This window comes from Lipotes vexillifer, unplaced genomic scaffold (assembly GCF_000442215.2).
Source record: "Lipotes vexillifer unplaced genomic scaffold, Lipotes_vexillifer_v1.1 scaffold86, whole genome shotgun sequence".
NCBI classification, from domain to species: Eukaryota; Metazoa; Chordata; class Mammalia; order Artiodactyla; family Lipotidae; genus Lipotes; species Lipotes vexillifer.
In genome coordinates, this window is record NW_006785406.1 from 3,939,449 (window position 1) to 3,966,523 (window position 27,075).

General features: G+C 36.2%; 1 protein-coding gene across 1 annotated transcript in view; it reads left to right on the forward strand.

The window, feature by feature from the left end:
* Positions 1-795: 795 nt before the first annotated feature.
* The window catches only part of TOPBP1 (DNA topoisomerase II binding protein 1), a 74,031-nt gene continuing 47,751 nt past the window's right edge, over positions 796-27,075 (forward strand). Inside the window, exons 1-8 of the mRNA XM_007457562.1 lie at positions 796-929; positions 2,627-2,770; positions 3,445-3,626; positions 4,862-5,058; positions 6,519-6,698; positions 7,418-7,578; positions 9,282-9,445; positions 9,594-9,844. Of these exons, the coding sequence (XP_007457624.1) occupies positions 858-929; positions 2,627-2,770; positions 3,445-3,626; positions 4,862-5,058; positions 6,519-6,698; positions 7,418-7,578; positions 9,282-9,445; positions 9,594-9,844 (1,351 nt within the window). The 5' untranslated portion in view covers positions 796-857. The remainder of the gene's footprint in view (positions 930-2,626; positions 2,771-3,444; positions 3,627-4,861; positions 5,059-6,518; positions 6,699-7,417; positions 7,579-9,281; positions 9,446-9,593; positions 9,845-27,075) is intronic.

A 27,075-nucleotide genomic window follows, 5' to 3' on the forward strand; every position in this document is an offset into this window, starting at 1 on the left:
AGAATATTTTAGAAAAGGGTGATAAGGAAAGGCATCTCTGAGGAAGTGTGACATGTGCAGATGTGGTTGTAGTAAGGTAAGTCAGGTGAAGTCCTGGGGGGAAGAGTATTCCAGGCAGCGGGAAAAAGAGTAAAACCTCTAAATGAGGTCATGCTTAGTTTGTTCTAGGTTGCAAAAGAAAGCAGGAGTGGCTAGGGAAGAGTGAACAAAAGGGATTAGAGGAAGAAGGTAAGTGTGGGGAGACAGGCAGGGGCCAGACTCTACGGTCTTGTAGGCAATTGTAAGAAACGTGGATTTTATTCTGAGTGTGGTGGGAAGCTGCTGGAGGTTTGTTTTTTTTTTCTTTTTCCGGCACGTGGGCCCCTCACTGTTGTGGCCTCTCCCGTTGCGGAGCATAGGTTCCGGACGCACAGGCTCAGCGGCCATGGCTCACGGGCCCAGCCGCTCTGCAGCATGTGGGATCTTCCCGGACTGGGGCACGAACTCGGGTCCCCTGCATCGGCAGGCGGACTCTCAACCACTGCGCCACCGGGGAAGCCCCGCTGGAGGTTTTGAGCAGGGTGACATGACTTTTTTTGTATTGTTAAAAAGATTACCAGCTGCTGGGTAGAGAATAGATTTAGGGGAAGGGAGGGAGAAGGAACCACTTTGGAGACTTCTGCACAGGTCTAGTGAGAGATGACGGTTCCTTTCAATAGGAGAAAGGCTGGTTTTGAGATGGATTTTAAAGATAGAGTTCATAGGACATAAATACAGGTGAATTATTTCATATGCATTCTTACTTTTTCTTTCAGTCAATAAAAGAGTTCCAATCAGAAGAATATCTTCAGATTATTACAGAAGAAGAGGCATTGAAAATGAAGGAGAATGATAGATCACTTTATATCTGTGACCCTTTTAGTGGCAAAGTCTTTGATCATCTCAAAAAGGTTTGCTAACTTTTAGTGTGTTCTTTCAAGTAGTCTGTTTTTTGGTTTGTTTTTGCTTCAGTGGATGTAAGTTCTTTACTGATCATGAAGTATTTTGCAAATTATGAATTGAGAGGAATCCTTTGGTTTTGGAAGACCAGAATAGTATTTTTCAAGGTAAATCATATTACAGTAGGCTTTGGTTAGTATGTAATTTTTATATTTCAGGGAATTTAACTTCACTTAGAATAATTTAACCCTGTAGTAATGAAGCATTTTATTGATGAAGTTCTACTGTACTTAAACTCAGTTTGATTGCAAGATATATTAGAGAAAAATAGTAGAGTAGGAAAAGACTTCAACATAATCCGTGGTTACTTACTGTCTTTCCTGTGTGCTCTTGAATTTTAGTGCCTGTACTTTGTATAGGGTCTGAAAAATTATATGCTAAAGAAAGCATTTGGGGGCCGAGCATTGCTAATATACCATTGAGCCATCTTATTTCTTTTTGTTGATTCTAGAGTCTACTGACTCATTACTTTTTTGGTGTCTGGACAAGAGAGAAGCATTGAAATAAAAGTAAACTGGCTGTAATTCCATCCAGATTACAAAGAAGTGATTCTTGTTTGAAGGAGAAGAAAGCATAGAAGAGTAGGTAGATGCAGCACTATCTGTACAGTATATGGAAGGTCTGTGCCCACCTTTGCCAAAAGCATTGTTGGTCTTACTCTCCTTTTGGAAATAACACCGCTTGTAAGATAGAATCAATAGCATCGAAAACTCAGTTTTCTTATGCCTGATGGAAAAGATAGCAATAATCATTTACCCTGTAGATATTTACATCAGTCATGCTTTGGTGACTTTGGCAGCTGTAGGCTTTTTAGTCTGGGTTGGATGTGCTGATGTTGAACAAGATTGTCACGTTTCTCAGTTATCAATGAAAGTGATACCTTAGGAGAAAGTCTTTGTGGGTCTTCCTTGGAAAGACATTGAATTGCAAACAAAGTATTTAAAAAACAAATGTAAGAACTACCTAGCATTATACATTTTTTGTAGCAGAATAGGTTTTTTACAGGGGCGTTAGTTGGGCTCTCAAAACTTTTTTTTTTCTCTTTTTTTTTGTGGTATGTGGGCCTCTCACTGCTGTGGCCTCTCCCGTTGCGGAGCACAGGCTCCGGACACGCAGGCCCAGCGGCCATGGCTCACAGGCCCAGCCACTCCGCAGCATGTGGGATCTTCCCGGACTGGGGCACAAACCCGTGACCCCTGCATCGGCAGGCAGACTCTCAACCACTGCGCCACCAGGGAAGCCCCTCTCAACACTTTTTAACTGCTTCATTGGCTGGCTGCTTCATTTGAAAAGTAAATGTAGATATTTCCTAATTATTATGGCGTAAGACTGTTACTCATATCTCCTATCACTAAGATTGTGTTTGTTTCAGAAATTAAAATTTTAATGGCAATTTTGAGTGAGTGTGGCTTTTGGAGCTTATTTCTTTTGATAGCCTGCATCGTTTGATTTGCTTGTGTGTGTATGTTAACGTGTGATGTGTCTGAGAAATTATATAATGGTTATTTTTTTTTCTTGTAACAATTTGGTGGTTTTTCTGCAGTGGTCATCAACTTCTGTAAAGAATTGGTAAATACAGTATTACAAAATGTAATTTTATAAGACTGGAGGTCTTTTTCTACTTAGTAAACTTCCTCTGTTTTTGTAGCTTGGCTGCAGAATTGTTGGTCCTCAAGTAGTCATATTTTGTATGCACCACCAACGATGTGTCCCAAGAGCTGAACATCCAGTTTATAACATGGTTATGTCTGATGTAACCATATCTTGTACAAGCCTGGAAAATGATAAAAGGGTAGGTGTTGCAGTATTGAGTGGAATATCATGGTCAATATGTATGTATTTCCACACTTAACTTTTCACTGTGTAGGGGATATTCTGAAAGACCTTGACTTGGTGTTTATGACTGATAACTAAGTCAAGATGACAGTGTATATATTTTTTTATTTTTTAATAAATTGAATACAGTGGAATCTTTTATTGCAAACTGGCTAGTTGAAGTTTTTTGTTTTGATTTAAAAAGGAAACTCACTTTTTTCCCTGTGTAATTTTCCCTGTTTGTTTTTGAGTCACATTTTTCCACCATAGTTGCTTAATCTTTTAAAAAAGGATTGAAATTTACATATAATATATGTTTTTATATATTCTATATATAATTTGCATATTTTAAAGTATCAATATGTATGTAGTATATTAAAATATATAGTGTTTACTGTAGAACCAACATAATTAAATTCATGGAGTTGCAAAAGATAAATGTAGGAAAATAATGTATATAAAGGTAATTATTCTAAAATTTATACTTTATCTTCCAAAAAGTAATTTCATTAATTATTTTACTTTATAGTGGTGAGAAACATTTGTGCATTCAAGCTAACAACAAAAGATGTTTATGGGATATTGTATAAAAAAATGGAAGAGATATTGTTTGTTTCAGTATTAATAATATATTTTCTTTTGGGACTATAGGAAGAAGTTCATAAATATGTACAAATGATGGGTGGACGCATATACAGAGACCTTAACATATCAGTAACTCACCTTATTGCAGGAGAAGTTGGTAGCAAAAAGTATTTAGTTGCTGCAAACCTGAAGAAACCTATTTTACTTCCTTCTTGGGTGAAAACACTTTGGGAGAAGTCACAAGAGAAGTAAGAAAGATATTCAGATATTTTCTAGATTTGAATAAATGATACATTCAATCATTTTGGCACATTGTGGGTTTTCATAGGGGAGGTTTTATGGTATCCTCTTTGGATTTGTTATTTGGGGACAAAAATAGGATCATTACTCTTCTCTCCAATGAAAACAAAAGGTAACCTACAAGCTCTTATCATCAAGGTATAAGTTGATAGGTGGAATGGGCTATGGACTTTAGCATTAGCTACAAGGTAAGCAATACTTTGATAATAAAATGGTTTTCAGAAGTAAACATTTATAAAATAGTTGAGAAAATCAGTGTGGCAACTGTAGCTTTTATGCTGTGTTTATCCTTCAATACTGTGCTAACATGTTAAGATGGAGAGTAAATTTCAGCCACTTCGGCATTCGTATTCCCTCCCAAAAGAGACATATTTAAGGTTGAATATAAACACAGATAAGCCATTAACTGAGATGTGATCATTCAATAAACATTAACTGAGCCCATTTTATGTACCTGGCCTGAGTTAGGCATTAGATATAAGTGGAGAGCAGAACAGGACAGCATCCCTGCCCTCATGGAGCTTAGAGCCTATTTCAAAGGATAGAATTGAATTTCCATTAGAATTAGATTAACAACCAATAAGTCCAAGTACCACTGTTTGAATTAAACAGGCATTTTCCAGTCTTCCTTTCAACACCATCTAGCACATCCTAAACACGTCTCCACGTTGGCACCCTCATTCCTAGACTGTTTCGTCAGCACATCTGCCTAGCACGGCAACAGAATGATAATGATATTTTTGTTGGCATTCTGCCAAAAATCATTCCTTATTATTTGTATAGTATAATGGAGGAATTAAAAGTCTGTTTTTCTAGTAGGCAACCAAAGAACCTTTGGGTTTTTAGGTATAAATTTAGACTTATAATTTTGGAAAATGCACCACTTTCACCAGCATGGATTTACAGTTAATGAAATATATATTTCCCCATAAAACAGTTTTATTTGAGAGACTCTGAAACATTAGTTTTTATTAGAGACATGGTTTGAGCTACATGAGCAATTAGTATCATTCGAAGTGTGTTTATCAGTTTCCCGTTTCTTAATAATGATTAAAATCCTAAAAAGTGAGGAAAGCATTAGTGATATTTCTGTTGTTTGTCGTTATTCTTCTGGTAAAATTTAAACTATCTGGTATATTTAATATGTTAATATTTTTTCTTTTTTATTGTTTGTTTTCCCCAGAAAAATAGTTAGATATACCGATATAGACATGGAAGACTTCAAGTGTCCTATTTTTCTTGGTTGCATAATCTGTGTCACTGGCTTACGTGGCTTAGACAGGAAAGCAGTTCAGCACCTCACAGTTAAGCATGGAGGTCAATATATGGGACAGTTGAAAATGAATGAGTGTACACACCTCATTGTGCAAGAACCAAAAGGTAAAACTGTTTCCCAAATGGACAAATGCAACATTTTCTGCTATTTAACATTTTAAGATCATTATAGAATACCTTTTACTTCTGACATGTCATAAATCTGCTATGGTTTTTTTTCTTGCAAACATAGTTTGGTTTATAATCTTTAGAAAACTTACATGACTTCCCAAGTCTTTATCAGGTCATTGAATAAATATTAAAAAACAAAAATTTCCAGTGGTGTTTTATCTAAATTTATTTTCAGATCTTTTTTTTTTTGTTTTTTAAGTCCCCACACGGTTACCCAGTACTTAAGAGATGAGAGATTTGGATGAATAACAAGAAAGCTAATAGATGTCGCTAAATTACATTTCTTTCTAATTATAAATTTTAAAGGCTTGGCTTAGTTTTTAATTGAATGAATCAACCTTATTCAGTGAACTACAAGTTTTAACTTGAAGATGCACCTTGCAGAACATGAGACAACTAAAAGAAGAAAAATATATTACCAAGAAGAAGAATTCCTTAAAATTGCAGTTAATTTTGGTGTTCTATAACCTTTATTCTGGAGAATATTTTTTGCCAGTACTCTTAAAATATATAAAAATTGATAAGAGCAGAGTTTTATTAATATTTTTATTATATCTTTTTATATCTATACTGTGTTTTATTAAGCTCCCTAAATAAGTAAAATTAGGGAAAAAAATTAAAATTAATTAATAATTGTCTTTAAGTGAAAACTTTGGGTATGGCCAATTATGATATTATGATTGTGAGTAAAGTTGATAACTGCTATTGGTTTTCTGAATCTAAAGACAGTACATCTCTCAGCTCTCATGAACGTCAAAGAAACCTTTCTTATTATTGTTTACTATATATTGTCTTCAATTTCTCTATACCGTTTCAAAATACATTGTGTTAAAAAGTTTTTTTAAGGCAATAAAAGATAAATATTTTTAATATGACTTATTTAACTATTTGCCTCTCTATCCTGGACTTCAAGTAGAATCCTTTTGACATAGGAGTAGTCTCTTGAAAGTTGGTGTTTTTTATATTGCAGACATTTATAATTTTCACGGTTATTTTATACAGTTTATTAAACCACATAATTCTGTGAGTTATCCCTATGTTACAGATTAAGAAGATGGTTTAAAGAATTTAAATGATGGAGGCTGTACTCGAAAATATTGAGTTACCCCACAGTTGCCTCTGTCTGTGCAGTTTTGTAAAAGATAAACCCCCTCACATAGCATCATAGCATGTGTTTTTAACAACACATAGAAAATATAATTGAGCAATAACCTAATATATTACCTTTTAATACACTGTATAGCATACTGTTAAAAGTAAGAGTAATTGCTGGTAACTTTAATTTTGTCCCAGGTAGATTTTTTTTATAACCTGTCATTTAAATATTTCTGCAAAGATTTTAATGGTTTGCATTTCTCTCTCTCTCTGTTTCTCTTTCTTAATGAACATAATAGGTCAAAAATATGAATGTGCCAGGAGATGGAATGTACACTGTGTGACTGTGCAGTGGTTTTTTGACAGTGTTGAGAAAGGTTTTTGTCAGGATGAATCCATATATAAGACAGAGCCTAGTCCAGAAACAAAGACTATGCCTGATACTTCAACTCCTACTGGCCAGATCAACACAACTAATAGTAAGTCTCTTTCGGATTAAACAATCAGTTTTAAGACAGTCAGTTTTCTGTGTAAGAATTGATTTGTTAATAGGATCAGGGAGGTACAGTAGGGAATTCCATCTTTTTTTGCTATGCCTTCAGGTATAATTGTATAATAAAATAACTGAATTGTATTAAAAAATTAGTCCAGAACTCCTGATATTTCTTTTTATAATGAATGCGTACTTTCATACCCTCATGTAATGCACAAGATGATTAAAGAAATTAAGAATATTAATAAAGACTTAAGAGAATTAATTTTTTAAAACTTGACTGGCAGGTATTAGTACATTTTCTTTATTAGTTTGCTGCAATTGTTATAGATCATCTGTATTCATATAAAATTTAAAACTATTTCTGTTTTGGAGGTATTATGTTGGCAATTTAACAAATGTTATAAATTTTTTTTCAAATGTAACTTTCCTGGACCTTAAAGCCAGCAACTTCAGATTTTTATTGGAAGCAAGTCACTATTAAGAGAATGTATTAAATATATTTTCATTTAAATAAGATATGAGCCTTAATTAGTTTCATTTTCCCTTTTCATACTTTGCCACCAAGATTTCAGTAGAAGCATTTGAATCTTACTTTAGAAATTGTTCATGGCTCTTTTTGTATAAGAAAAGTTCATGTGTAGGAAAATATGTAATCACAATTATTTTATCTCCATAAATTACATCTTTGTTTTTAATATGTAGGTTATACTCTTTCAGATGTCAGCCATATTTCCAACATCAGTGCAAGTTGCATAAATGAATCGATATGTAGTTCAGTTCTTAATAGCAAAGTGGAGCCTACACTTGAAAATCTGGATGTCAGTGCATTTCAGGCACCTGAAGATTTATTAGATGGTTGTCGGGTATGTCTTTATCATGTAATAAATGCAGTAAGTGATAATATACTTTAGTACTTGTAGCTTCACTTTGAAGACCCTTTAGAGTTGGGCTTGTTCCTTATTTACATAAGCCCTCCACTCTAGCTAAGCAGATGCACTCATTAGGCCATGTCTGTCTTTTAGCTTAGGGGCTCTATGCCTGGGGTGTACCTTCATCTCTCATCCATTAAAAGTTCATATCATTTTTTTCAACTCTTCTCTGAACCTTCCTAATAACTACTTTAATCTTTCCATCTACTGTGTTTTAAGAGCATTTAGTTTCTGAACCACTTAATGAATTTTTATTTATAGCTATCATTTATTAAGTGTTTATAACATGCTAGACAGTGTGCTAATTATTTCAAATACATTGTTGATACGTTTTATATATAATCCCATTTAATTCCCACAAATAACTCTAAAACAGATAATATTGAGACTGATACTTAGAGGATTAAAGTTCCTGTTCAGAATCTCACAGACATTAAGTAGCCAGACATCTACTCCAAAGCCTGTATTCCTAACCATTAGGTGTACTGCTTTGTTTAATATCTCTTGAGCTATTTTATTTTTTAGTGTCTGAGTATCTTATAAGTGCCTTTGATGGGATCATCATATATATCTCCTAGAACTGAATACTTAATATATTCTTGTTTGTAGAATCAATAGGCTAAGCATTAATTCTAGAGTAGCAAAGATTTAACCTTATTTTATTGTTAAGGAAATTGGGCAAATTACCTTCCTTTCTATACTTTTAAAACTTGTCAGTTTACTAGCAGAACAGGAAGTGTGTTGTGTAATCTTTTATCTAGACTATACTAATTCTGGATATGACTTAATTATTCTTATAGAAAAACATATGATTGCTCATTTTTGTTAAAGTGTATTCTAGTGATGGAGGTTATTTAGTTTGGGATATAAATGCAGTTAGGAATAGATTGGTCATTAAGAAGTTTTTTAAAGACACGTTATGTAAAATAGAGTTGAAGAAGATTGTTATATTGATTAAATTGGTTTAAATACATACATAACCCCATCCGTGCCTCCAAAAGTATATATATACATATTGATAGTTAAAAATAAGTTATTGCTTACATATCATCCTAAGCATTCTGCTTAGCTCTTTGACTTAAATTTTCTTGTTTAATCAACTCTGTGAAAAAGATATCTCAATATATAAGTAAGAAAATTGGTTTAAACAGTCTGAGTATCTTGAGGTGGTCATGTGGTTAATCATTGGCAGCTGAACCAAAATTTAAACCTAGCTTTTCTGAATTCAAGTGTTTAACGCCAGTTTATTTCTGTAATTACTTTAAAATTTAAAAGTGGTAAGAACAATTTAAGAAGCTACCTGATTTTAGAAATTGTTACACACTAATCTTTAGAAGATAATTGAATTATTCTGGCTTCTATTTTATTTAAAGCCTCAGAATACTTATCATGTAGTGTCTACTATAAAGGGTAATAATGCTATGGGACTGTGAAGAAATGATAAAATTTAAGAATATTTTAAAATTCAAACCTTCAGAATATACATCACTTCTTAATGTATCTTAAAATGTAAACAAGAGTTGTCTTATTTACGCACAATGAATTTAGATATATGCTTTTAATAAATAGGTTTCTATTGAGAGAAATAAGCCATTTTAAATACATTAATCTAAAATAAATGTTTTCTTTCTTTGCAGATCTATCTTTGCGGTTTTAGTGGCAGAAAGCTAGATAAACTGAGAAGACTTATTAACAGTGGAGGTGGAGTTCGCTTTAATCAGCTCAATGAAGACGTAACTCATGTTATTGTGGGAGATTTTGATGATGAATTGAAGCAGTTTTGGGATAAATCAGCCCACAGGTTTTGTCAGTTTTTAATTCAAAGCAATTTCTACTCTGTAATAATTTTTTTTTAATTGCATGTCCTGGCAATTATGTAAACTTCATGACAAGTGGGATTGTGGTCTTTGTGGTTTAAACTAATATATAACTATGTACTATTTTTGTAGGCCTCATATAGTGGGAGCAAAATGGTTGCTAGAGTGTTTTAGTAAAGGTAATATGCTTCCTGAAGAGCCATATATCCATGCTAACTACCAGCCCGTGGAAATTCCAGTTTCAGACCAACCTGAAAGTAAAACAACCCTTTTAAAAAGGAAGAAGAGCAGCTTATCTAAGAAAGACTTTGCTCCTAATGAAAAGCATGAGGAAACTGATGAAGATCTGCTCTCTCAATATGCAACTAATAACCCAACCATAGGTAAGAAAGAGTGATTAGTGTTTACAGTCATTAAATATTTTGGTAGCAGAATACATACATATGTGATTTCTGCCAGGTTCTCTAGAATTTAGTTACACTAACGTTTTTCTTCCCTTGAAGTTTTATGTGTGTTACTTCTTTTTTTTAAGCAGGCAAGGCTAAGGGATTCTGGACCTTCTGACTCCCTTTTCTCTCTTCAACTCACTTGTTCCTCTTAGATCTGTTTTATACACAGGCATTACTTGGTTTGTGTGAGTTTGTAACACCCTGAACTTTTATTTTAACCTTGTAACAAATGCCTCTTACTTGGTAATTGTGCTCTTTGATGGGTATAATGCTGCACTGTAGACTACCATCTCAGGATGTAGTCTTCTCAGTGTGGTAAGCAAAATTGCCAGTAAAGAGTTGTGGGCAGCATTTCTTATTTTTTTACTCTTTATACTTTGTTATTCTTCTCTCCTTTTGCCTTGTTCCCGCCCTCCACCCTTTTTTTTTTTTCTGTTGTGGTTTTATTTTGTTGCAGTTGTTTCACTTATACTTTTATGTTTTCCTAATGTATTTTATATCTTTCTAATTGTATTTTGTTTTCTATTCTTTGATATTGTACTGATCTGTCCCTCCCCTCCCCTCCCCTCCCCCATGAGGCTTACGGAATCTTGGTTCCCAGGCCAGAGGTCAGGCCTGAGCTCCTGTGGTGGGAGCTCTGAGTTCAAATCTCTGGACTAACAGAGAACATCAGACCCCAGGGAATATTAATCAGAGTGACACCTCCTGGAGGTCCTCATCTCAGCACCAAGACCTGGCTCTATCCAACTGCCTGCAGACTCCAGTGCTGGACATCTCAGGCCAAACAACCAGTAAGACAGGAATACAGCACCACCCATCAAAACAAAACACAAAAAGAAACAACAAAAAACTATGTTGCAGATGATGGAGCAAGATAAAAACCTACAAGACAAATAAATGACAACGAAATAGGCAACCTACCTGAAAAGAATGCAGAGTAATGATAGTAAAAATGATTCAAAATCTCAAAAACAGAATGGAGAAAATACAAAAAACATTTATCAAGGATCTAGGAGAACTAAGGTGCAAACGAACAGTGATGAACAACACAATTACTGAAATTAAAAATGCTCAAGGAATCAATAGCAGAATAATTGAGGCAGAAGAACAGATAAGGGAGCTGGAAGATAAAATGGTGGAAATAACTGCCAGGGAGCAGAATAAACAAAAAAAGAATGAAAAGAATTGAGGACATTCTCAGAGATCTCTGGGACAACATTAAACACACCAACATTCGAATTATAGGGGTCCCAGAAGAAGAGGAAAAGAAAGGGACTAAGAAAATATTTGAAGAGATTATAGTTGAAAACTTCCCTAATATGGGAAAGGAAATAGTTACTCAAGTCGAGAAAGCACAAAGAGGCCCATACAGGATAAACCCAAGGAGAAACACGACAAGACACATATTAATCAAACTGTCAAAAATTAAATACAAAGAAAACATATTAAAAGCAGCAAGGGAAAAACAACAAATAACACACAAGGGAATCCCCATAAGGTTAACAGCTGATCTTTCAGCAGAAACTCTTCAAGCCAGAAGGGACTGGCAGGATATATTTAAAGTGATGAAGGAGAAAAACCTACAACCAAGATTACTCTACCCAGCAAGGATCTCATTCAGATTTGATGGAAAAATTAAGACCTTTACAGACAAGCAAAAGCTGAGAGAGTTCAGAACCACCAAACCAGCTCTACAACAAATGCTAAAGGATCTTCTCTAGGCAAGAAACACAAGAGAAGGAAAAGACCTATAATAACGAACCCCAAACAATTAAGAAAATGGGAATAGGAACATACATATCGATAATTACCTTAAATGTAAATGGATTAAATGCTCCAACCAAAAGACATAGACTGGCTGAATGGATACAAAAACAAGACCCATATATATGCTGTTTACAAGAGACCCACTTCAGACCTAGGGACATATACAGACTGAAACTGAGGGGATGGAAAAAGATATTCCATGCAAATGAAATCAAAAGAAAGCTGGAGTAGCAATACTCATATCAGACGAAATAGACTTTAAAATAAACACTATTACAACAGACCAAAAAGATACTACATAATGATCAAGGGATCAATCCAAGAAGATATAACAATTATAAGTATTTATGCACCCAACATAGGAGCACCTCCATACATAAGGCAAATGCTAACAGCCATAGAAGGGGAAATCGACAGTAACACATTCATAGTAGGGGACTTCAACACCCCACTTTTACCAATTGACAGATCATCCAAAATGAAAATAAATAAGGAAACACAAGCTTTAAATGATACATTAAACAAGATGGACTTAATTGATATTTATAGGACATTACATCCAAAAGCAGAAGAATACACTTTCTTCTCAAGTTCTCATGGAATATTCTCCATGATAGACCATATCATAGGTCACAAATCGAGCCTTAGTAAATTTAAGAAAATTGAAATTGTATCTTTTCCAGCCACAACGCTTTGAAACTAGATATCACTTACAGGGAAACAATCTGTAAAATATACAAACACATGGAGGCTAAACAATACACTACTAAATAACCAAGAGATCACTGAAGAAATCAAAGAGAAAATCAAAAAATACCTAGAAACAAATGACAATAGAAACACGATGACACAAAACCTCTGGGATGCAGCAAAAGCAGTTTTTTTTTTTTTTTAATAAGTACATTTAAATGTTTCTCAGCTTTCATTTTTTTTAAAAAATATTTATTTATTTATTTTTGCTGTGTTGGGTCTTCTTTTAAATGCGTGGGCTTTCTCTAATTGCGGCAAGTGGGGGCCACTCCTCATCGCGGTGCGCGGGCCTCTCACTATCGCGGCCTCTTATTGCAGAGCACAGGATCCAGATGCGCAGGCTCAGTAATTGTGGCTCACGGGGCTAGTTGCTCTGCAGCATGTGGGATCTTCCCAGACCGGGGCACGAACCCGTGTCCCCTGCATTGGCAGGCAGATTCTCAACCACTGCGCCACCAGGGAAGCCCACCAAAAGCAGTTTTGAGAGGGAAGTTTATACCAATACAATCCTAACTGAAGGAACAAGAAATATCTCAAACAACCTAACCTTACACCTAAAGGAATTAGAGAAAGAAGAACAAAAAAATCCTGAAGTTAGTAGAAGGATAAGAAATCAATGAAATAGAAATGAAGAAAACTATAGCAAAGATCAATAAAACTAAAAGCTAGTTCTTTGAGAAGATAAAATTGATAAACCATTAGCCAGACTCATCAAGAAAAAAAGAAGACAAATCAACAGAATTAGAAATAAAAAAGAAGTAACAACTGACGGTGTAGAAATACAAAGGATCACGAGAGATTACTACAAGCAACTATATACCAATAAAATGGACAACCTGGAAGAAATGGGCAAATTCTTAGAAAAGCACAACCTTCCAAGACTGAACCAGGAAAAAATAGAAAATATAGACAGACCAATCACAAGCACTGAAATTCAAACTGTGATTAAAAATCTTCCAACAAACAAAAGCCCAGGACCAGATGGCTTCACAGGCGAATTCAATCAAACATTTAGAGAAGAGTTAACACCTATCCTCTCAAACGCTTCCAAGATATAGCAGAGGGAAGAACACTCCCAAACTCATTCTACAAGGCCACCATCACCTTGATACCAAAGCCAGACAAAGATGTCACACACACAAAAAAACTACAGGCCAATATCACTGATGAACATAGGTGCAAAAATCCTCAACAAAATATTAGCAAACAGAATCCAACCACACACTAAAAGGATCATACACCATGATCAAGTGGGGTTTAGCTAAGGAATGCAAGGATTCTTCAGTATACACAAATCAATCAATTTAATACACAATATTAACAACTTGAAGGATAAAAACCATATGGTAATCTCAGTAGATGCAGAAAAAGCTTTCGACAAAATTCAGCACCCATTTATGACAAAAACTCACCAGAAAGTGGGCACAGAGGTAACCTACCTCAACTTAATAAAGGACACATATGACAAACCGACAGTCAATATCCTTCTCAAAGGTGAAAAACTGAAACCATTTTCTCTAAGATCAGGAACAAGTGAAGGTTGCTCACTCTCACCAGTATTCAACATAGTTTTGGAAGTTTTACCCACAGCAGTCAGAGAAGAAAAATAAGAGGAATCCAAATTGGAAAAGAAGAAGTAAAACTGGCACTGTTTGCAGATGACATGATACTATACATAGAAAATCCTAAAGATGCTACCAGAAAACTACTGGAGCTAATTGATGAATTTGGTAGAGTAGCAGGATACAAAATTAATGCACAGAAATCTCTTGCATTTCTATATACTGACGACAAAAAATCTGAAAGAAATTAAGGAAACACTCCCATTTACCATTGCAACAAAAAGAATAAAATACCTAGGAATAAACCTACCTAAGGAGATAAAAGACCTGTATGCAGAAAACCATGAGACACTGATGAAAGAAATTAAAGATGATACAAACACAGAGATACACGATGTTCTTGCTGTGGAAGAATCAATATTGTGAAAATGACTATAGTACCCAAAGCAATCTACGGATTCAATGCAATCCCTATCAAACTACCAATGGCATTTTTCACAGAGCTAGAACAAAAAATTTCACAATTTGTATGGAAACACAAAAGAACCCAAATACCCAATGCAATCTTGAGAAAGAAAGCCAGAGCTGGAGGAATCAGGCTCCCGGTCTTCAGACTATACTACAAAGCTACAGTAATCAAGACAGTATGATTCTGGCACAAACACAGAAATAGAGATCAATGGAACAGGATAGAAAGCCCAGAGATAAACACCTGCCTGTAATGGTCACCTTATCTTTCATAAAGGAGGCAAGAATATACAATGGAGAAAAGACAGCCTCTTCAATAAGTGGTGCTGGGAAAACTGGACAGCTACGTGTAAATGAATGAAATTAGAACACTCCCTAACACCATAGACAAAAATAAACTCAAAATGGATTAAAGACCTAAATGTAAGGCCAGACACTATAAAACCCTTAGAGGAAAACATAGAACACTCTATGACATAAATCACAGCAGGATCCTTTTTGACCCACCTCCTGGAGAAATGGAAATAAAAACAAGTGGACAAATGGGACCTAATGAAATGTAAAGCCTTTTGCACAGCAATGGAAACCATTAACAAGATGAAAAGACAACCCTCAGAATGGGAGAAAATATTTTCAAATGAAGTAACTGACAAAGGATTAATCTCCAAAATATACAAGCAGCTTATGCAGCTCAATTAAAAAAAAAAAAATCCAAAAATGGGCAGAAGACCTAAGTAGACATTTCTCCACAGAAGATATACAGATTGCCAACAAGCACATGAAAGAATGCTCAACCTCATTAATCATTAGAGAAATGCAAATCAAAGCTACAATGAGGTATCACCTCACACATCAGAATGGCCATTATCAAAAAATCTACAAACAATAAATGCTGGAGAGGGTGTGGAGAAAAGGGAACCCACTTGCACTGTTGGTGGGAATGTAAATTGGTGCAGACACTATGGAGAACAGTATGGAAGTTCCTTAAAACACTAAAAATAGAACTACCCTATGACCCAACAATCCCACCACTGGGCATGTACCCTGAGAAAACCATAATTCAAAAAGAGTTATGTACCACAATGTTTATTGCAGCACTATTTACAATAGCCAGGACATGGAAGCAACCTAAGTATCCATGGACAGATGAATGGATAAAGAAGATGTGGCAGTGTATGCAATGGAATACTACTGAACCATAAAAAGAAGCAAAATTGAGTTATTTGTAGTGAGGTGGGTGCATCTAGAGTCTGTCTTACAGCGTGAAGTAAGTCAGAAAGTGAAAAATACCATATGGTAACATATATGGAATCTAAAAAAAAAAAAAGGTTCTGATGAACCTAGGGGCAGGACAGGAATAAAGACGCAGACATAGAGAATGGACTTGAGGACACAGGGAGGGGGAAGGGTAAGCTGGGATGAAGTGAAAGAGTAACATTGACTTATTTACACTACCAAATGTAAAATAGATAGCTAGTGGGAAACATCTGCCTAGCGGGTCCACCTAGAGGGTTGGGTTAGGGAGGGTGGGAGGGAGACGCAAGAAGGAAGAGATATGGGTACATATGTATATGTATAACTGATTCACTGTTATAAAGCGGAAACTAACATACCATTGTAAAGCAATTATACTCCAATAAAGATGTTAAAAAAAACAAAAAAACTCAATACACAAAGTGTTCTATAGAAAACTTGTAATATTAAAAATACTTTATCCTTATATACCAGCAAACAGTTCAAAAATGTAATTTTAAGATATAAAAATTAAAATATCAAAAAGAACAAATAAACAATATAAATAGAAAACAAAAAATGAGGAATAGTTATTACACAGCATGTGCAGGATCTTATGAGTGTAGTTATACTTTATTGAAAGACATTAAAAAAAGATAAAACTGTATGCTGATATTCTATATTCATGGAAAGGAAGAATTTTTCATTGTAAAGATGTCAGTTCTGCTCCAAATTATAAATTTAATAGAATCCCAACCAAATTCCCATACAGATATACGCAAACTGACAAACTAATTTAAAAAATTAGAAGCAAAGGTCCAAAAAAGGATGACACTTCTGTAAAGAAAATTGGAGAGTCCTTTTATTTCAGATATCAAAACATTTTACACAGCGTTATTATAATAAGATGGTTTATCACTGCAGTATCTCAGTGGAACAGAATAAAAAGCTTAAACACAGATCCCCATTTAACAGACCCTTAATAAATGACAGGGGCGGCAGTGCAAATTAGTAGAAAAAGGATGGCCTATTCAATAAAATGTTTGAAAACAAGTGATTATCCACATGGATGATCTGAACACTTCTTATCAAATACAAAAATCAACTCCATGTGGTTTGAAGACAACGTGGGAAGGCAAAACTTTTAAGACCTTTAAAAAATATACATAAAAGTAACTATGATCCTTAGATAGGAAAACTTGTATAAAATAGAAAACCACAAACCACAAAATAAGATTGAAAAATCCAACTACTTTAAAGTATTTGTCAAATAACACTCAAAAAGATGCTCTACCTTATTAGCAGTCAGTTATAAAATTAAAACCACAATGAGATCCCACTTTACATCCATCAAATTAATACGAATTTCAAGCCTTATGGGAAATTCTAAATGTTGAAAGGATTTCCAATAGGAATCCTTACTATTGTTCTTGTATAAAGTGGTAAACTAGAACAAACACTTGAGAAAGCAATATGCATTATGTAAGAAAGTGGAAGACATACATATCCCAGGAATCAGCCAAGCCCACCCTAGAAAAATTCTTGTTCATGTGCATAGAGACGTGCATAAGAACAATCTCAGCAATACGGTTTGTACTGTATTGGCAAAACAACAAAGCAAAACCAAGAAAAACACAATAAAAATATCCTTAGGTGGAAAAATAAATTGTGGTATGTTCATATACCAGTGTGGTACATTCATAACCAGTTACTTGGATGAGATGAATATCTCTCATGCTGAGGTTAGGATAGCAAAAGAGTACATATCATGTATCACTTTTGTAAGTCAAAATACACGCAAAATGAAGTAGTGTATATATTACTTACAGATATATACATGTTGTAAACCACAAAGAAAATGGGAAGGGATTCACAGTAGAATTTTGGCCAAGTAAAACATTTTATTTTTTTCTAATAGATCAGTAGTATACGGTTACTCATTATTCTTTATATGTTTTTAGGTGTATTAAATACTTCATAATAAATTTTTTAACACCTTTATCGGAGTATAATTGCTTTACAATGCTGTGTTAGTTTCTGCTTTATAACAAAGTGAATCAGTTACACGTATACATATGTTCCCATATCTCTTCCCTCTTGTGTCTCCCTCCCTCCCAATCCCACCCCTCTACGTGGTCACAAAGCACCAAGCTGATTGTCATATATTGCCTATGCGGCTGCTTCCCACTAGCTAACTATTTTACGTTCGGTAGTGTATATATGTCCATGCCTCTCTCTTGCTTTGTCACAGCTCACCCTTCCCCCTCCCCATATCCTCAAGTCCATTCTCTAGTAGGTCTGTGTCTTTATTCCTGTCTTACCCCTAGGTTCTTCATGACATTTTTTTTCCCTTAAATTCCATATATATGTGTTAGCATACAGTATTTGTCTTTCTTTTTCTGACTTCACTCTGTATGACAGACTCTAGGTCCATCCACCTCATTACAAATAGCTCAATTTCTTTTCTTTTTATGGCTGAGTAATATTCCATTGTATATATGTGCCCCATCTTCTTTATCCATTCATCCGATGTTGGGCACTTAGGTTGTTTCCATCTCCAGGCTATTGTAAGTAGAGCTGAAATGAAAATTTTGGTACATGCCTCTTTTTGAATTATGGTTTTCTCAGGGTATATGCCCAGTAATGGGATCGCTGGGTCATATGGTAGTTCTATTTGTAGTTTTTTAAAGAACCTCCATACTGTTCTCCATAGTGGCTGTACCAATTCACATTCCCACCAGCAGTGCAAGAGTGTTCCCTTTTCACCACACCCTCTCCAGCATTCATTGTTTCTAGATTTTTTGATCATGGTCATTCTGACAGGTGTGAGATGATATCTCATGGTAGTTTTGATTTGCATTTCCCTGATGGTTAATGATGTTGAGCATTCTTTCATGTGTTTGTTGGCAGTCTATATATCTTCTTTGGAGAAATGTCTATTTAGGTCTTCTGCCCATTTTTGTATTGGGTTGTTTCTTTTTTTGTTATTGAGCTACATGAGCTGCTTGTAAATTTTGGAGATTAATCTTCTGTCAGTTGCTTCATTTGCAAATATTTTCTCCCATTCTGAGGGTTGTCTTTTGGTCTTGTTTATGGTTTCCTTTGCTGTGCAAAAGGTTTGATTTTTCATTAGGTCCCATTTGTTTATTTTTGTTTTTATTTCCATTTCTCTAGGAGATGGGTCAAAAAGGATCTTGCTGTGATTTATGTCATAGAGTAGTCTGCCTATATTTTCCTCTAACAGTTTGATATTTTCTGGCCTTACATTTAGGTGTTTAATACATTTTGAGCTTATTTTTGTGTATGGTGTTAGGGAGTGATCTAATCTCATACTTTTACATGTACTTGTCCAGTTTTCCCAGCACCACTTACTGAGCTGTCCTTTCTCCACTGTACATTCCTGCCTCCTTTATCAAAGATAAGGTGACCATATGTGCGTGGGTTTATCTCTGGGCTATCTATCCTGTTCCATTGATCTATCTGTTTTTGTGCCAGTACCATACTGTCTTGATACTGTAGCTTTGTAGTATAGTCTGAAGTCAGGGAGCCTGATTCCTCCAGCTCCATTTTTTATTCTCAAGATTGCTTTGGCTATTCAGAGTCTTCTGTGTTTCCGTACAAATTGTGAAATTTTTTGTTCTAGTTCTGTGAAAAATACCAGTGGTAGTTTGCTAAGGATTGCATTGAATCTGTAGATTGCTTTGGGTAGTAGAGTCATTTTCACAATGTTGATTCTTCCAACCCAAGAACATGGTATATCTCTTCATCTATTTGTATCATCTGTAATTTCGTTCATCAGTGTCTTATAATTTTCTGCATACAGGTCTTTTCTCTCCTTAGGTAGGTTTACTCCTAGATATTTTATTCTTTTTGTTGCAATGGTAAATGGGGAGTGTTTTCTTGATTTCATTTTCAGATTTTTCATCATTGGTGTATAGGAATGCCAGAGATTTCTGTGCATTAATTTGGTATCCTGCTACTTTACTAAATTCATTGATTAGATCTAGTAGTTTTCTGGTAGCATCTTTAGGATTCTCTATGTCCTCTCCAAACAGTGACAGCTTTACTTCTTTTCTGATTTCGATTCCTTTTATTTCCTTTTCTTCTCTGATTGCTGTGGCTAAAACTTCCAAAACTATGTTGAATAAGAGTGGTGAGAGTGGGCAACCTTCTCTTGTTCCTGATCTTAGAGGAAATGCTTTCAGTTTTTCACCATTGAGGACGATATTGACTGTGGGTTTGTCATATATTGCCTTTATTATGTTGCGGAAAGTTCCCTCTGTGCCTACTTTCTGGAGGGTTTTTATCATAAATGGGTGTTGAAATTTGTCGAAAGCTTTTTCTGCATCTACTGAGATTACCATATGGTTTTTATCCTTCAATTTGTTAATATTGTGTATCACTGATTGATTTGTGTATACTGAAGAATCCTTGCATTCCTGGAATAAACCCAACTTGATCTATGGTGTATGATCCTTTTAATGTGCTGTTGGATTCTGTTTGCTAGTATTTTATTGAAGATTTTTGCATCTATGTTCATCAGTGATATTGGCCTGTAGTTTTCTTTCTTTGCTTGTCTGGTTTTGGTATCAGGGTGATGGTGGCCTTGTAGAATGAGTTTGGGAGTGTTCTTCCCTCTGCTATATCTTGGAAGCGTTTGAGAGGATAGGTGTTAACTCTTCTCTAAATGTTTGATAGAATTCGCCTGTGAAGCCATCTGGTCCTGGGCTTTTTTTTGTTGGAAGATTTTTAATCACAGTTTGAATTTCAGTGCTTGTGATTGGTCTGTCTATATTTTCTATTTTTTCCTGGTTCAGTCTTGGAAGGTTGTGCTTTTCTAAGAATTTGCCCATTTCTTCCAGGTTGTCCATTTTATTGGTATATAGTTGCTTGTAGTAATCTCTTGTGATCCTTTGTATTTCTGCAGCGTCAGTTGTTACTTCTCCTTTTTTATTTCTAATTCTGTTGATTTGTCTTCTCTCTTTTTTTCTTGATGAGTCTGGCTAATGGTTTATCAATTTTATCTTCTCAAAGAACCAGCTTTCAGTTTTATTGATCTTTGCTATAGTTTCCTTCATTTCTTTTTCATTTATTTCTAATCTGATCTTTATAATTTCTTTCCTTCTGCTTACTTTGGGGTGTTTTTGTTCTTCTTTCTCTAATTGCTTTAGGTGCAGGGTTAGGTTGTTTATTAGAGATGTTTCCTGTTTCTTAAGGTAGGATTGTATTGCTATAAACTTCCCTCTTAGAACTACTATTGTAGCATCGCATAGGTTGTGGATCGTCGTGTTTCCATTGTCATTTGTTTCTAGGTATTTTTTGGTTTCCGCTTTGATTTCTTCAGTGATCACTTCGTTATTAAGTAGTGTATTGTTTAGCCTCCATATGTTTGTATTTTTTACAGATCTTTTACTGTAATTGATATCTAGTCTCATAGCACTGTGTTTGGAGAAGATACTTGATACAATTTCAATTTTCTTAAATTTACCAAGGCTTGATTTGTTACCCAATATATGATCTCTCCTGGAGAATGTTCCATGAGCACCTGAGAAAAAAGTGTATTCTGTTGATTTTGGATGGAATGTCCTATAAATATCAATTAAGTCCATCTTGTTTAATGTATCATTTAAAGCTTGCATTTCCTCATTTACTTTCATTTTGGGTGATATGTCCATTGGTGAAAGTGGGGTGTTGAAATCCCCTACTATGAATGTGTTACTGTCGACTTCCCCTTCTATGGCTGTTAGTATTTGCCTTATGTATTGAGGTGCTCCTATGTTAGGTGCATAAATATTTACAATTGTTATATCTTCTTCTTGGATCGATCCCTTGATCATTATGTAGTGTCCTTTTTCTCTTCTAATAGTCTTTATTTTAAAGTCGATTTTGTCTGATACGAGAATTGCTACTCCAGCTTTCTTTTGGTTTCCACTTGCATGGAATATCTTTTTCCATCCCCCACTTTTAGTCTGTAAGTGTCTCTAGGTCTGAAGTGGGTCTCTTGTAGACAGCATATATATGGGTCTTGTTTTTGTATCCATTCAGCCAGTCTGTGTCTTTTGGTGGGAGCATTTAATCCATTTACATTTAAGGTAATTATCGATATGTATGTTCCTATTCCCATTTTCTTAATTGTTTGGGGTTTATTATTACAGGTCATTTCCTTCTTTTGTGTTTCTTGCCTAGAGAAGATCCTTTAGCATTTGTTGTAGAGCTGGTTTGGTGGTGCTGAACTCTCTCAGCTTTTGCTTGTCTGCAAAGGCTTTAAGTTCTCCATCAAATCTGAATGAGATCCTTGCTGGGTAGAGTAATCTTGGTTGCAGGTTTTTCTCCTTCATCACTTTAAATATATCCTGCCAGTCCCTTCTGGCTTGCAGAGTTTCTGCTGAAAGATCAGCTGTTAACCATCAAATCTGAATGAGATCCTTGCTGGGTAGAGTAATCTTGGTTGCAGGTTTTTCTCCTTCATCACTTTAAATATATCCTGCCAGTCCCTTCTGGCTTGCAGAGTTTCTGCTGAAAGATAAGCTGTTAACCTTATGGGGATTCCGTTGTGTGTTATTTGTTATTTTTCCCTTGCTGCTTTTAATATGTTTTCTTTGTATTTAACTTTTGACAGTTTGATTAATATGTGTCTTAACGTGTTTCTCCTTGGATTTATCCTGTATGGGACTCTCTGGGCTTCCTGGACTTGATTAACTATTTCCTTTCCCGTATTAGTGAAGTTCTCAACTATAATCTCTTCAAGTATTTTCTTAGTCCCTTTCTTTTTCTCTTCTTTTTCTGGGACCCCTATAATTCGAATGTTGGTGCATTTAATGTTGTCCCAGAGATCTCTGAGATTGTCCTCAGTCCTTTTCATTCTTTTTACTTTATTCTGCTCTGCAGTAGTTATTTCCACTATTTTATCTTCCGGGTCACTTATCCGTTCTTCTGCCTCAGTTATTCTGCTCTTGATCCCTTCTAGAGTTTTTTTTTTTTTTTTGCGGTATGCGGGCCTCTCACTGTTGTGGCCTCTCCCGTTGCGGAGCACAGGCTCCGGACGTGCAGGCTCAGCGGCCATGGCTCACTGGCCCAGCCACCCCGTGGCATGTGGGATCTTCCCGGACTGGGGCACGAACTCGTGTCCCCTGCATCGGCAGGCGGACTCCCAACCACTGCGCCACCAGGGAAGCCCTAGAGTATTTTTAATTTCATTTATTGTGTTGTTCATTGTTGCTTGTTTCATCTTTAGTTCTTCTAGGTCCTTGTTAAATGTTTCTTGCATTTTCTCTATTCTATTTCCAAAATTTTGGATCATCTTTACTACCATTATTCTGAATTCTTTTTCAGGTAGACTGCCTATTTCCTCTTCATTTATTAGGTCTGGTGGGTTTTTATCTTTCTCCTTCATCTGCTGTGTGTTTTTCTGTCTTCTCATTTTGCTTATCTTACTGTTTTTGGGGTCTGCTTTTCACAGGCTGCAGGTTTGTAGTTTCCGTTGTTTTTGATGTCTGTCCCCAGTGGCTAACGTTGGTTCAGTGGGTTGTGTAGGCTTCCTGGTGGAGGTGACTAGTGCCTGCATTCTGGTGAATGAGGCTGGATCTTGTCTTTGTGGTGGGCAAGTCCACGTCTGGTGGTGTGTTTTGGGGTGTCTGTGGACTTACTATGATTTTAGGCAGCCTCTCTGCTAATGGGTGGTGTTATGTTCCTGTCTTGCTAGTTGTTTGGCATGGGGTGTCCAGCACTGTAGCTTGCTGGTCGTCGAGTGAAGCTGGGTGTTGGTGTTGAGATGGAGATTTTTGCCATTTGATATTACGTGGAGCTGGGAGGTCTCTTGTGGACCAGTGTCCTGAAGTTGGCTCTCCCACCTCAGAGGCACAGCACTGACTGCTGGCTGCAGCACCAAGAGCTTTTCATCCACACCGCTCAGAATAAAAGGGAGAAAAAGTAGAAAGAAAGAAAGAGGATAGAAGAAAGTAAAGTAAGGTAAAATAAAATAAAGTTATTAAAATAGAAAATTATTAAGAAAAAAAATTTTTAAGTAAAAAAAAAAAACCAAAAACGGATGGATAGAATCCTAGGACAGATCGTGAAAGCAAAGCTATACAGAAAATCTGACACGGAAGCGTACACATACTCACAAAAAGAGGAAAAGGGGAAAAAATAATATATCTTGCTCTCAAAGTCCACCTCCTCAATTTGGGATGATTCCTTGTCTCTTCAGGTGTTCCACAGATGCAGCGTACATCATGTTGATTGTGGAGATTTAATCCACTCCTCTTGAGGCTGCTGGGAGAGATTTCCCTTTCTCTTCTTTGTTCTCACAGCTCCCAGGGTTCAGGTTTGGATTTGGCCCTGTCTCTGCGTGTAGGTCGCCGGAGGGCATCTGTTCTTTGCTCAGACGGGACGGGGTTAAAGGAGCCGCTGATTCGGGGGCTCTGGCTCACTGAGGCTGCGGGGAGGGAGGGGTACGGAGTGCGGGGTGTGCCTTTGGCTTCAGAGGCCGCCGTGACTTTGCACCGGCATGAGGCGCACCGTGCGTTCTCCCCAGGGAAGTTGTCACTGTATCCCGGGACCCTGGCACTGGCGGCCTGCACAGGCTCCCCGGAAGGGAGGTGTGGAGAGTGACCTGTGCTCGCACACAGGCTTCTTGGTGGTGGCAGCAGCAGCCTTAGTGTCTCATGCCTGTCTCTGTAGTCCGTGCTGTTAGCTGCTGCTCATGCCGATCTTGGAGCTCCTTCAAGCAGCGCTCTTAATCCCCTCTCCTCGCGCACCAGGAAACAAGGAGGGAAGAAAAAGTCTCTTGCCTCTTTGGCAGGTCCAGACTTTTTCCCGGACTCCCTCCCAGCTAGCCGCGGTGCACTAACCCCGTCAGGCTATGTTCACGCCGCCAGTCCTCTCCCTGCGCTCTGACCGAAGCCAGAGCCTCAACTCCCAGCCCCGCCTGCCCCAGCGGATGAGCCGACAAGCCTCTTGGGCTGGTGAGTGCTTGTCGGCACCAATTCTGTGTGCGGTAATCTCTCTGCTTTGCCCTCCGCACCCCTGTGGTTGCTCTCTCCTCCACGGCTCTGAACTTCCCCCCCACGCCACTGGCAGTCTCTGCCCACGAAGGGGTTTCTAGTGTGTGGAAACCTTTCCTCCTTCACAGCTCCCTCCCACTGGTGCAGGTCCCATCCCTATTTTTTTGTCTCTGTTTATTTATTTATTTTTTTGCCCTACCCAGGTACGTGGGGAGTTTCTTGCCTTTTGGGAGGTCTGAGGTCTTCTGCCAGCGTTCAGTAGGTGTTCTGTAGGAGTTGTTCCATGTGTAGATGTATTTCTGATGTATCTGTGGGGAGGAAGGTGATCTCCGCATCTTACTCTTCCGCCATCTTCCTCCTATCTCTGGGTATTGAGTTTTTAAAAATTGTGGTAAAATATACCTAACATAAAATTTACCATTTTAACTGTTTTTAGGTGTACAATTTAGTGGTACTATATTCACACTATTGTGCCACCATCATTACCATTCATGCCAGAACATTTTTATCTTCCCAAACTGAAACATTATAGCCATTAAATAGTAACTTTGTATTCCTCCCTCTGCCCAGTCCCTGGCAACCACCATTCTATTTTCTGTCTCTGAATTTGACCATTCTAGGTAGCTCATATAAATGGACTCATACAGTATCTGTCCTTTTGTGTCTTATTTCACTTACCATAATGTCCTCAAGTTTCATCCATGTTTTAGCATGTGTCAGAATTTCATTCCTTATTAAAGTTGAATAATAGTTCATTGTATGTTGGAATTGTCTCTTCCTTTCTGTTGATGGACACTTGAGTTTTCTCTGTGGTTGGCTTTTGTAAATAATGGTGCTGTGAACGTCGCTGTACAGGTATCTGTTCAAGTCCCTGCTTTCATTTCTTTTAAATACAGTCCCAGAAGTGGAATTGATAAGTCATATGGTAATTCTATGTTTAATTTTTTGGGAAACAACCTTGCTGTTTTCCACAGTAGTGTACCACTTTACATTCTCACCAGCAATGCACAGGGGTTCCAGTTTCTCCACATCCTCACCAACATATTGTATTTTCTGTTTTTTATTTAATAAACGTCATCCTAATGGGTATGAAGTGGTATCTCACTGGTGGTTTTGATTTGCATTTCCCTGATGATTAGTGACATTGAGCATCATTTCCTGTTTTTATTGGCCATCTATAAATCTTCTTTGGAGAAATGTTTATTCAGTTGGGTTGGTTTTTTTTGTTCCTGAGTAGTAGGAGTTCTTTATGTATTTTGAATATTGATCCCTTATCAGATATACAATTTGCATATATTTTCACCCATTCTTTGGGTAGCCTTTTCACCCTGTGTTCTTTGATGGAGAACAGTTTTAATTGTGATGAAGTCCAGTTTATCTGTTGTTTTCTCATTTCCTGTGTTTTTGGTGTCATAATTAAGAAATCATTGCCAAATCTAATGTAATGATGCTTTTCTTGTATGTTTTCTTCTAAAACTTTTGTAGTTTTTATTCTTTAGGGCTTTGGTCTGGGTATTATGTACTTTTCCTCTGCTCATTAGAATTATTATACGGTTTTTTTCTCCTTGGTGTGGTAAATTGCATTCGTAGATTTTACATTGTTAAATCAAGTTTAAATTCTTCTGAATATGATATATTCATCTTTTTTTTACTGTGTTCAGTTTACTAATAGTTTATTTAGGATTTTGTCTATTCGGTGTGATATTGGCCTAAAATTTTCCTTTTCCTGTTGTCCTTGTTGGGTTTTGTTATTATTGATAAAATGGATTGGTGAGTTACTTTTTTTTTTTTTCTTTAATCTCAGTTTATGTACAATTGGAGTTCCCTTATACTTGAATGTGTGATGAAACTCATCTGTCTAACGGCCTGGTGTTTTTTTGTAGGAAGATTTTATAGTACGGATTTATTTAATGGATATGAAACTATTTCATTGTTCTATTTTTTCCTGAGTAAGTTTTGGTAAGCTGTACTTTCTAGGAGATTTAAACACCAGTTTTATTAGTCTTTTTAACAAACCAAGTTTGATTTTTGTTTTTGTTTCATTAATTTATTGTCTTATTCTTTTTTTCTTCTCTTTTTTCTTCTGATTTCTTAAGTTGCACAATTTGTTTTTTTGTAGTCTTTTTATCTAAGTGTTTATGTCAGTAGATTTCTCTGAAAGTAGTAACTCAGTTATATTTCAAAAGATCTTTTATGTAGCATTTTTGTAATTGTTCAAGTCTAAATATTTTCTAATTTTATCATATCTTTGGTCTATAAGACGTTTAGGAAGTGGTTTTCGTAAATGTTCTTCTGTGCCTCAGAAAAATAAAGTGTACTTGTCATCTCCTTTTGCAGGGTGGACTTGGTGGTGGTGGTGGTTAATTGGGTTTTGGTCGACATT